This window comes from Malus domestica, chromosome 06, assembly GCF_042453785.1.
Source record: "Malus domestica chromosome 06, GDT2T_hap1".
Lineage (NCBI taxonomy): Eukaryota > Viridiplantae > Streptophyta > Magnoliopsida > Rosales > Rosaceae > Malus > Malus domestica.
Genome location: NC_091666.1, coordinates 29,825,389 through 29,838,014, shown reverse-complemented (window position 1 = coordinate 29,838,014; position 12,626 = coordinate 29,825,389). Strand labels below are relative to the sequence as shown.

General features: G+C 37.5%; 1 protein-coding gene across 1 annotated transcript; it reads right to left on the bottom strand.

The window, feature by feature from the left end:
* Positions 1 to 1,559: 1,559 nt before the first annotated feature.
* Positions 1,560 to 4,639, bottom strand: LOC103428332 (lysM domain receptor-like kinase 3). Its single transcript, XM_070823785.1, has 7 exons — positions 3,971 to 4,639; positions 3,589 to 3,771; positions 3,246 to 3,469; positions 2,446 to 2,801; positions 2,179 to 2,317; positions 1,989 to 2,087; positions 1,560 to 1,890 (listed from the first exon to the last, which is right to left on the bottom strand). Exons 1-7 carry the CDS (start codon positions 4,632 to 4,634, stop codon positions 1,723 to 1,725), a joined length of 1,833 nt encoding a protein of 610 aa, XP_070679886.1. The 5' UTR covers positions 4,635 to 4,639; the 3' UTR covers positions 1,560 to 1,722.
* Positions 4,640 to 12,626: the final 7,987 nt, after the last annotated feature.

Below are 12,626 nucleotides of genomic sequence, written 5' to 3'. Positions count from 1 at the left end.
TACCAAATTCCATGGGCTCCGACAGTGGGTTTATGAAAATTTTACAAACGATATTTAAGAAGAGGTACATGATTCTGAACGCGGACTTGGTTTAGTTTTTTTCTAATTCAAAATTTTTGCTTTTTTTTTTTTCCATTTAATATTACTGTTTAGTGATATTTCTCTTAATTTGTAAGTGAGAGGTATTAAGTTCGATTCTTGTCAAAGATGAATTTGAACAACATTATTGCTAGCCCATTGTGAGGTTAAGCCCAACCCCTCATCCTTAGTATAGATAATATCGTTTATTAAAAAAAAAAACTTTCTTTTTTTGAATCTTAATAAGAAAACTACTCGGCCCATTCTTTAGAACGAGCCGTTTTCCCTTCTAACTAATCACTGTTTGAGCACTAATGCAAAAATTATTCATTAAAAATAAAATAATATTTTTTTTGTATACATGTCAAATTGTAAGGAGACAAGAATTTAAAATGCCTTCTATTTTTGTTAACCTAGAGGGGAGGTTAGCATTTAGTGGGTGGAAGTTTCCCTCATACCACAAAAAAAAAATATAAAAAATAAAAAATAAAAAATATCTACGGGTGTAAACTACTCTATCTCTTCTTGTTTTCTTCTTGTGCCGGTCGAACTAAACTACTCTATCTCTAATTGAAATTTTTTATTTAAAATTAAAGACAAATAGTATCTGACGAAAATTGACCATATAATGTACGATAAACGGTAAAGATGTGGAGGATCTCCTTCCATACTTTTCGTATTTGAAATTTCAATATTCTGAATGACCATATAAGGAAAAAGCCCAAAAAATTTGGTTTCTCCTTTGCCCAATTTAACAAATTCTATGGGCTCCAATAGTGGGTTTAAGAAAAAATTGTGTATTTTTCATTTTACAAACGATATTTAAGAAAATGCACATGATTCTGACTGTTTAGCGGACTTGGTTTAGTTTTTTCTTGTTCAGTTTTTTTTTTTTTGAACCACATTATTGCTATCCCATTGTGAGACTAAGTCTAACTCCTCCTCCTTAGTGTAGATAATATCGTTTGTTAAAAAAATAAAAACTTTCATTGTTGGATGTTAATAAGAACACTACTCGGCTCATTTTTTAGAATGAGCCGTTTTTCCTTCTAACTAATCACTGTTTGAGCATTTATGCAAAAATTATTCATTAAAAATAAAAATAATATTTTTTTATATACGTGTCAAATTGTGAGGAGACAAGTATTTAAAAAGCCTTATATTTTTGTTAACCTAGAGGGGAGGTTAGCATTTAGAAGGTGGAAGTTTCCCTCATACCAAAATACTAATAATAATAATAATATTAATAATTCAACGGGTATAAACTACTCTATCTCTAATTAAAAAAGGTCGTACCCAGTGCACAAGACTCCCGCTTTACGCAGGGTCTGGGAGAGGTGAATAAAGGTCGTACCTAGTGCACAAGGCTCCCGCTTTACGCAGGGTCTGGGAGAGGTGAATGTCAGCTAGCACATTACCTAATTTAATGTGCTTGTTTTTTGACAATGCTAAACTAATTTAACTATGAAAATAAAGATTCGAACTTTGGATGCAAAAGAGCGAGCACATTACCTTGACCAACTAAACTAATCATAATTGTTATTTTTTGCTTGCTTGCATCCACATGTCTCTTTCAATAAATTAAAAAAAAAATCCATACTTTCAACATATCAATTGGAAAACTTTTAGCATATCTTCCAAGTTTTATCTTCCACTCATGAGTAAGCCACTGAAGACCTGGCTCTTCCCTCCAAGTGATGCTTCCCATTCTATGGAGGACATCAATATTTGGGAGAGTGTTTGCACAATGTCTTTCATCTCCGGTCTATTTACTGGATCTTCACTCACACACTCCCATGCTATTTTCGCCATCTGCGTCATATACAATAAGTACATATCATAAACCTAAGAGTCTGTTTGATAACTATTTCGTTATAAGTTTTTAGTTTTCGTTTTTCAGTTGCACAAACCTTGTAGACTTCTTCCATAGGGCAACTTCCCTTCATGTTACCATCTATTTGAGCTTCCAAAGCAGCTTCTGGATCTTCTTCTTTGAAAATTGCATATATCTGCATAAAAAACAGAAGCAATATGTTGTTAATTTTGATCACTTGGAGCACGTAATTAATGTTTAATTAAGAATTTACGAAGCTGACTTACAACTGAGATGAGTGACTTCATTCTTTTCAGTTCTCCGTTGTCACGAAAAATTGCACGTTGACCAGTTATGAGCTCTGCTACCACCACCCCGAATGCATAAACATCAGTTTTTGATGTCATTTGTAGCTCACGCACAGATCTTGAAAAGTAGCGGATTAGGGAAAGTTCATAAGCTTAACTACCACTAACTGACGATTTTTTTTTTCCTTGACAAGCAAGTAAGCAATCTTAATTAAAGCGTGAATTCCTGCATCATAGTTTACTTACTCAGGAGGAATGTAACCAGGCGTTCCAACCACACGTGTTGCTATGATATCTTCTTCGTTAGACCGTTCTACCAACCTTGCTAGGCCAAAATCTGCTACCTTTGCTCTGAGTCCTTGATCAAGCAGAATGTTGCTGGTTTTTATGTCACGATGAACATAGCGCGTCTTGGTGTGATCATGAATGTACTCGATCCCACGTGCAGTATCCAGTGCTATTTGTGCTCTTGCTGTCCAAGAAAGAGGCTGGTTTCCTTTCAGCAATGGATCATGAAGATGATCATTGAGGGATCCATTCCGAACAAACTCATATACCAAACACAGATGCTCACTTCCGCTAGCATATCCCAGCAGCTCCACCTAAAAAAAAGGTCGTACCCAGTGCACAAGGCTCCCGCTTTACACAGGGTCTGGGAGAGGTGAATGTCGGCTAGCCTTACCCCCATTTATGGAGAGGCTGCTCCCAAGTCTCGAACCCGAGACCTACCGCTTATGGGCGAAGGCACTTGCCATCCCAGCAGCTCCACCTAAGAAGAAAAAATTTGTTCACTTAATTTTTCTTTATAAAACTTTTTACTAAGAAAACAAAGTGTCTATTTGGGAATGCTGACAATCAAAAGCGTTTCTAACTATGTTTGGCAGGAAAACTTAAAAGTGCTTTTGAGTTAGAAGTCCTTTTTGGAGAGCACCTAGGAGTCACTTCCGCTCATAGTCATTTTCTTTTTCTTTCTAAAAGTGCTTCACATGGAAGCAGTCCCAAATTAATGGACCAAATTCTTTTACTTTTTTTTTTCTTCTTCTTACCACATTGTTATGATGGATCTTGCATAAAACCTTGAGCTCAGCAAAGAACTCCTTTGATCTGCTAGATCTCATCTTCTTAATTGCTACCTCCAGTTCTCCTAATAGACCGAAATAAACGCTGCCATATCCGCCCTGTCCAATCTTCCTGGTGTCATCAAAGTTATTTGTAGCCTGCTCGATTTCCTCCATCGTATATATAACTGGCCTTTCATTCTCAAAAGTTTCTGTAGCAAGAACAAATAGTGTGTCACATTTCTTATGTTAATGTATTAATCTAGAAATTGATATATAAGTGAACCCATTAAAATGGTTTTTCGATATGGAGTTGAGATTTTTGTCTTACCTTCCATTTGCCTTTTGAAAAACTGTTGCTTTAGTGAAACCTTTTTGCCATTTGGGTTCACATCTTCTTCTGTGTTCTTACCTTTTCTATATCTTATGAGAAGAAATATGGTGAATGTGGCCACCAAAAGAAACCCAACAGCTGACACTATCCCTATAATTGCAGCCAAACTGAGTCTCTTCCCTGGTTCAATCGAGAAAATATGTCACTTTACTTAAAGAAAATAAGCATTTGAGACAAGACGCTTTTATTAACTCTCCAAAATAGTCATCCCGCACTTCTCTCTGAGATAAAATATCAGAGAACAAAGAGTGTAGTATGACTATTTTGGCGTGTCAGCAACAATTCTGTTACAATTTTGAAGCAAAAAAAAGGGCACTACCTTGTTGTTGGGCTCGAAATCCATTGAGCTCCATTGGCACAAACAAAACCCATCCAACATCTATAAAATTAGGGGACTTCGTGAAGTTTTTGTTCAATTTCTGAATCTCACTCTCATATGCAGATAGAAGATTTTCAATATCTGATAAAGTGTCATGATCTTGAACTGTGTATGTCACAACCTCCTGTGATTTTTTCTCTACACACCCACAAACAAGGTGAAAAGTAGTCATTTTCTCCACAATAAATTGCTGCTCCTCTTCCCCAATTTTCACTGCCTGCCCACTGTAAAATTCACTTGCCACATTTCCAACAGTGTCTCCTTCTTTAACTAGGTAATTTGTATCATAGAGGTAAACTTGGGTGCCCTTGATGTCCTTACAAGTGCAAGGCACAGAAACAAGATAGTCTTTTGGGTGTTGGTTGTCATGAACAATTGGCCTGATGTTGGATGGGTTTACTGAGTAAAAAATGGCTATTTCTTCTATTTGGTGGCCTTTTGAGATGTGGTATAGAGAGGAATTGCAGGTCTGGGTGTGGTGAGAAGTAGAGCAAGGAAAAGGGTACACTCCAATAGTGTTGTCTGAGAGAACATTGGTGTAGAAGAAAGTGGTGAAGAGAATTGAGAAAAAATGGAACTTCTGGTTTAAAGGAGCCATTTCCATGGTGAAATAATGATCTTTGGCTTTGATGAGGTAGGTAAGAACAGCTTCTGGTTTTGGAGTGCTTTGTCATTTTATAAAAATATTATAACAATTATAAAATGCACTTATCATGAATGAGGAGGTCAATATTAAAATGAGATATGAAGTGGATATGGGCTTATTCAAGTTCGTTAGAATATGGCCTTTTTTTTTTCACTCAAATTCAAATTTCTCTTCTCGCCGTTTAATAAATGTAGTGTAAATTAATATCACTTCTATAAAGGAAAAAAAATGGCAATGTTTGAATTTCTTTACATAAAGTATTCAGCTCTTTACACGAGAACACCGCCACGTAGCACTACAGTCTACAACATGTTTGTGGCCAACCATTTTTTGGTAACACTAAGGAGACTATTTATTTAAACTACATTTTTGTAAAAATTATGACATGATTGTTGATTAGATTATTATTTAAATGTTAATTAACTGCTTATTAAATCACATAGTTTACAAATGTGATATAATAAATTAGTCTAATTATCATTACTCACTTTTAAAAGGCAATCCGACCACCACAAACCAATTCTATATTTTCGCCAATTTTCACCGGACATAAAAATGACTTGAATTGTTAAAGTTTTAATCGTTTAGATATTAATGGGCTAAAAAAAAATTTAAAAAAAATTAAAAAAAAACCAAATGTTGTGGCTCCTTTTGAAAATCACCTCATATCTTAAGAGTCATCCAACCAAAAAGGACCAAAGATATTAGGTAATAAAATACCATTAAATAATTTAATTGTAAATTTAACAAGCTTGATAGGCTGCAGTCTGAGGATTGGCAATATCTTGGTGTCTATTGGATAAGTACTCGGAGCAAAATCTTATTCACAAAATATTCTTATATGTCAAATATGCAATTAGTTAAAGATTAAGAAAGTCTTAACACAGATTTTTGGATAATAAGGGATTAAAAAAGGAGGGTTAAGGGGTCATTATTATTTGTGCTTTGTTTAATCCGCCTGAAAAGAATGTAACTGGCTGGGTTTATATGGAAGTTTGTAGGCGGATCATGCATGAGTCATTTTCTTCCTTCGTTAATATTAGGGTTTACTTCTTAAATTGATGAAGGTTGTTATGTCTTTGCATTAGCTGGCGGTGAAGATTCAAGCTGCATCTGTTGTGTTGCTGGACACATCACATATGTCACTGTTTTTTTATACAGGTTTTTGAACTTTAATCCTTGAAAAAGATTAAAATTTAATAAAATGTCACAGCCCGTCCCGGAAATTTCATTTCCGAGGACGTGAAATTACGGAAACGCCCTTGAACAGGATTAAGGTGCGTAAATTTGGTATTTGTTTTACACTAAGATCCTAAACTAGGGTTAGAATTATTATTAGTATGTGTTAAATTATCTGTGTTTGGACTTAGGTGGGATCCCCACCTCCTGAAATCCTTCCCCAAAAACCGTGTTGTTGTCTCTCTCTCATCTCCCTAGTCACTCTCTCTCTCTTATTCTTCAGAAAACACTCTCTCTCTCTTACTCTCGAACTCTCTCAAGCTCTCGGACAAACACCAAGAACAGCCACAAACGTGCACCAACGTCCAATCTAAGATCATCTTCGTGATCTTGGGAACTTCACGAGCACGGGGGTATAAGTTTCAGGTAAGTTTCATTTCTGAAATCCTAGTTTCAAAACACCCCGTGTAATGGCACTGTTCACGAACTTAATTTTGGTTGTGTTTTAGGTTAAACAAAGATCACCACGAGTCTTAGGAAGTTCCAAGGAGGCTCGGAGTGCCTCGTTTGAACAAAATGGACGTCGGGATCGTCGGGTTCGAGTTTGGCCGAAATTGAGGAATTTTGGAAGGTATGATCTCGTAGTTTTTAGGCCTTAAAACCCTTCCAACGTGATAGTACATGTGAAATGCTTCATTTTGGTATAAAATGCGAAGAAATTGGTTGAAAAACGAAGGAGAATAGTGGATTTGAAAATTTTCCAGAAACCGGCGAACAGCCGCCGGCGACCGGCGACTCGCCGGAGAAGACAGGGAATCTTCCGTCAAGTTTGACGGAATATTCCGACGCCGTTAGTTAACTTTAACGGAAACCGTTAGTTTTTAACGGAATATTCCTGGAATATTCCTAACGCCGTTCACTGTACCGTCAGTGTGCCTGGCACGTGGCTGCGCGTGGGCCGCGCGTAGGTCCGTGCCACGTTAGGCGCGTGGAGGCGCGTGAGGACTCCAAAAATTATTTTAAAAATATGGGGATGATCCTGAGGTTGTGTAGGTCACGGTGGTATATTCATATACCCAATTTGAGCAATATATGAGGAGTTATTAGCTAAGAGTGGGATTATGCGTTAAATAACGTCAATTTGGTTACTTCTCGTATAGGCGAGGATTATACGGACATCGGGCATGGCCAAAGGATGCTCAGGGACCTACGAGACGTCGATGTAATCTGTGAGTGGGCAGTTTTGTTTTCCGTATATATATATACTTGACGATTTCCCAGAAATTGAATTAGAATGAAATTATGTTTTAAATGAAAGGTATATAGAATGATATGAAAACGTGAATTGAAAGATCATGCATAGAAGTATATGAAATATATATATGGAAATATAAATTGAATTGCCATGCATGAAATGATATGAAAAGTATGATTTGAGATATATGATGCATATGAATGAATGGTGCGGCGGACGCACAGGTGAGTATCAGGTGAGTATTTAATTACTGTTATGATGATGTTGATGTATATTGAGCTCAAATCCTGCACCTTGGTTTAGTGCTTATAGTATTCACCGCATCGCACGCTCGCCTTGGATCCAAGTAGATGCTGGTCGCACAGTCCACGCGGAGTGGGTGCGACGGGCCAGTCGAAGAGTGTTAGTGAGATTTCGACTGGTGGGTGACCTTAGATTATGTGCACAGATGATTAATGAGAGAAGCACTAGAGCGTAACCTATGTGCAGAAGGCCGTACAGGTCACAGAGGTGACTCCGGCAGAGTGATAGTGATAGATTTTGAGCTCTAGATTCAACCGTACAGGGCTATTAGAAGGTCTCCGGTTGATTTCTTTCTTGCACCTGATATGATTATTGTTGATGCATTCATACTTAACTGTTCAAATTAGACATGGCATGGCATAACTGATATGAAAATGTTGAGTTAATGAAAAGTAAGTATTGAGAATATATATGTATTTTTATATTTTACATTTCTGGGAAAGTATACAGGTTTTACGGAGAGGGGTTATAACGTTTTGAGAAATGTTTGGAATTGGAAAAGAATTGTTTTACTGACCCACTCAATTTTGGTTTTGCGCCCCTCCAGGTTCAGGAATCACAAAGGTGTGGTGACTACGAGGAATTCAGCGGGCTTCTGACAGATTGGATAAAATTAGGACTCACCTTCGGGTGTATCAAATTATAAATTGTATAATTAAAGCTTCCGTACTGTGCAAATGGTTACGTCACTCTCACGTGACGGCCAGCATGCCCTCCTTCGGGACGGGGTGTGTCAGTTGGTATCAGAGCATGGTTGCAATCTTGGATATCTTGAGACGTTTCTAGTGAATTTTGTCAGAACTACACCGCCTCGTAGCAAACCACGTAGATAGAGGAATTTAGTCTCCCTAATATAGCGGTTTAGGGGAAACTATTATTATGGTGATTCAGTCTATTATAAAAAGGGACATTTTAAGACGGTTATGAGTTGAATTTGAATCACCTTATGAAATGATGAACCTGAGGGAACGAAGTGACGGTTTAACCGTTTGGAAAAGAAGTTTTGGATAGCTTTTCAAGAAGCTTTGGGTACTAGATTGCTTTACAGTACAGCTTATCATCCACAGACAGATGGTCAGTCAGAGAGAACTATTCAGACGCTCGAGGATATGTTGAGATCCTCTGTGATGCAATTTGGTGATTCTTGGCATGATCGCTTGGATTTGATGGAGTTTGCCTACAATAATAGTTTTCATTCGAGTATTGGAATGTCTCCATTTGAAGCACTTTATGGTAAAGCTTGTCGTACGCCATTATGTTGGTCAGAGGTTGGTGAAAGAATACTTGAAGGGCCCGAGATTGTGGATGAGACTACTCAGAATGTTCAGGTAATTAAATCTAACCTGAAAGTGGCCCAGGATAGACAAAAGAGCCTAGCGGATCGACATACCACGGATAGAATGTATAATGTGGGCGACTATGTATTTCTGAAATTATCGCCTTGGAGAGGTGTGGTTCGATTTGGGAGGAAAGGGAAGCTAAGTCCCAGGTACATTGGACCTTATGAGATCACTGAGAGGATTGGTGAAGTTGCTTACAGGTTAGAGTTACCTCCAGAGTTGTCTAAGGTACATAATGTGTTCCATGTCTCGATGCTTCGGCATTATATTTCAGATCCTTCACATGTGATTCCTCCTCAACCATTGGAAATTAATCCAGACTTGACGTACGATGAGGAACCAGTGACTATTCTGGATTGGAAAGATAAGACTTTAAGGAATAAGACCGTGAGCTTGGTAAAAGTATTGTGGAGAAACCATTCAGCTGAAGAAGCTACTTGGGAGACAGAAGAACGGATGAGAGATATGTATCCGAGGTTATTCTATGACTTTTGATGTTCTGGTTGGTGATTGGAATTTCGGGGACGAAATTCTATAAGGAGGGGAGATTGTCACAGCCCGTCCCGGAAATTTCATTTTCGAGGACGTGAAATTACGGAAACGCCCTTGAACAGGATTAAGGTGCGTAAATTTGGTATTTGTTTTACACTAAGATCCTAAACTAGGGTTAGAATTATTATTAGTATGTGTTAAATTATCTGTGTTTGGACTTAGGTGGGATCCCCACCTCCTGAAATCCTTCCCCAAAAACCGTGTTGTTGTCTCTCTCTCATCTCCCTAGTCACTCTCTCTCTCTTATTCTTCAGAAAACACTCTCTCTCTCTTACTCTCGAACTCTCTCAAGCTCTCGGACAAACACCAAGAACAGCCACAAACGTGCACCAACGTCCAATCTAAGATCATCTTCGTGATCTTGGGAACTTCACGAGCACGGGGGTATAAGTTTCAGGTAAGTTTCATTTCTGAAATCCTAGTTTCAAAACACCCCGTGTAATGGCACTGTTCACGAACTTAATTTTGGTTGTGTTTTAGGTTAAACAAAGATCACCACGAGTCTTAGGAAGTTCCAAGGAGGCTCGGAGTGCCTCGTTTGAACAAAATGGACGTCGGGATCGTCGGGTTCGAGTTTGGCCGAAATTGAGGAATTTTGGAAGGTATGATCTCGTAGTTTTTAGGCCTTAAAACCCTTCCAACGTGATAGTACATGTGAAATGCTTCATTTTGGTATAAAATGCGAAGAAATTGGTTGAAAAACGAAGGAGAATAGTGGATTTGAAAATTTTCCAGAAACCGGCGAACAGCCGCCGGCGACCGGCGACTCGCCGGAGAAGACAGGGAATCTTCCGTCAAGTTTGACGGAATATTCCGACGCCGTTAGTTAACTTTAACGGAAACCGTTAGTTTTTAACGGAATATTCCTGGAATATTCCTAACGCCGTTCACTGTACCGTCAGTGTGCCTGGCACGTGGCTGCGCGTGGGCCGCGCGTAGGTCCGTGCCACGTTAGGCGCGTGGAGGCGCGTGAGGACTCCAAAAATTATTTTAAAAATATGGGGATGATCCTGAGGTTGTGTAGGTCACGGTGGTATATTCATATACCCAATTTGAGCAATATATGAGGAGTTATTAGCTAAGAGTGGGATTATGCGTTAAATAACGTCAATTTGGTTACTTCTCGTATAGGCGAGGATTATACGGACATCGGGCATGGCCAAAGGATGCTCAGGGACCTACGAGACGTCGATGTAATCTGTGAGTGGGCAGTTTTGTTTTCCGTATATATATATACTTGACGATTTCCCAGAAATTGAATTAGAATGAAATTATGTTTTAAATGAAAGGTATATAGAATGATATGAAAACGTGAATTGAAAGATCATGCATAGAAGTATATGAAATATATATATGGAAATATAAATTGAATTGCCATGCATGAAATAATATGAAAAGTATGATTTGAGATATATGATGCATATGAATGAATGGTGCGGCGGACGCACAGGTGAGTATCAGGTGAGTATTTAATTACTGTTATGATGATGTTGATGTATATTGAGCTCAAATCCTGCACCTTGGTTTAGTGCTTATAGTATTCACCGCATCGCACGCTCGCCTTGGATCCAAGTAGATGCTGGTCGCACAGTCCACGCGGAGTGGGTGCGACGGGCCAGTCGAAGAGTGTTAGTGAGATTTCGACTGGTGGGTGACCTTAGATTATGTGCACAGATGATTAATGAGAGAAGCACTAGAGCGTAACCTATGTGCAGAAGGCCGTACAGGTCACAGAGGTGACTCCGGCAGAGTGATAGTGATAGATTTTGAGCTCTAGATTCAACCGTACAGGGCTATTAGAAGGTCTCCGGTTGATTTCTTTCTTGCACCTGATATGATTATTGTTGATGCATTCATACTTAACTGTTCAAATTAGACATGGCATGGCATAACTGATATGAAAATGTTGAGTTAATGAAAAGTAAGTATTGAGAATATATATGTATTTTTATATTTTACATTTCTGGGAAAGTATACAGGTTTTACGGAGAGGGGTTATAACGTTTTGAGAAATGTTTGGAATTGGAAAAGAATTGTTTTACTGACCCACTCAATTTTGGTTTTGCGCCCCTCCAGGTTCAGGAATCACAAAGGTGTGGTGACTACGAGGAATTCAGCGGGCTTCTGACAGATTGGATAAAATTAGGACTCACCTTCGGGTGTATCAAATTATAAATTGTATAATTAAAGCTTCCGTACTGTGCAAATGGTTACGTCACTCTCACGTGACGGCCAGCATGCCCTCCTTCGGGACGGGGTGTGTCATAAAAACTCAGGGTTAGATTACATATTAATTTTAGTTATTTAATGTGTGATTAATTTAAATTTATATATAATTTTGTTAATGGATATCTTTTTTTTAATGTCTCCACATTAAATTTTAAATTTATTATTATACACATTTTCATTCATTAGTTTTGTTTAACTTCCTCTAATTATTGTGCCTAAACGTCCGCACCATAATATATATTACTAAACTAGTGTATTGAAATGTTCGTATTTAACTGCATATATTATAATGAGCTAGTGGCACATAAGAAAACATACAAAAACATAAGTGTACCAAAAATGCGTACCTAAACATATTGTACTAAACTAGTATACTAAAATGTACATACCGAAATATATTGTAATAAATTATTGATGCAAAAACATAAATATACCGAAAAGTCTCTACCAATATATTTTCTCGTATAAAATACTTACCATAAATTTGTGATGCAATATATCAACAAATAAAAGCTAATTCACTTAAATTCAAATGAGTATTAAAATTTACAATATTTTTCATAAAATTATAGACACCATAAAATTATACAAAAAAAGACATTGAATGCATATAAATAAAATCTAGGGTCTGAAGTCAATTTTTAATCTCGTATAAGACTTTTTTCTAAACTTCATCTTATTTAAAGATTAATATCTAGTTTTCTATTTTATATATAATGCTAGACGTTTTGTGACGCGGTTGGGTTGCAATTACTTGCATTTCGCTAGACACTTTGTTACGGGTTCAAGACCGGTTAAAACAAAGTGTAAAATGTTATGGTGTTAGAAAATTGTTATAAGCCAGTTGAAAGCGGCAAACAAATGAGTTTCATAGCGGATTTTATGCATTCATAGAAGGGCTTTCGTTGCATTTTGTAACCCTAATCCTTTCTAATCCATAAAGGAAGCCTTAGAATAATATAAACGTCACCAAACATGACTTGTGCTAAAGCCTAAAATTCCTTGCCTCGGAAGTTAAAAACACTAAAATTTAGCATGTGATAAGGAAGAACTGGAAATTCAAACTTCAACCGGTACAAAAGAACCAGGCAC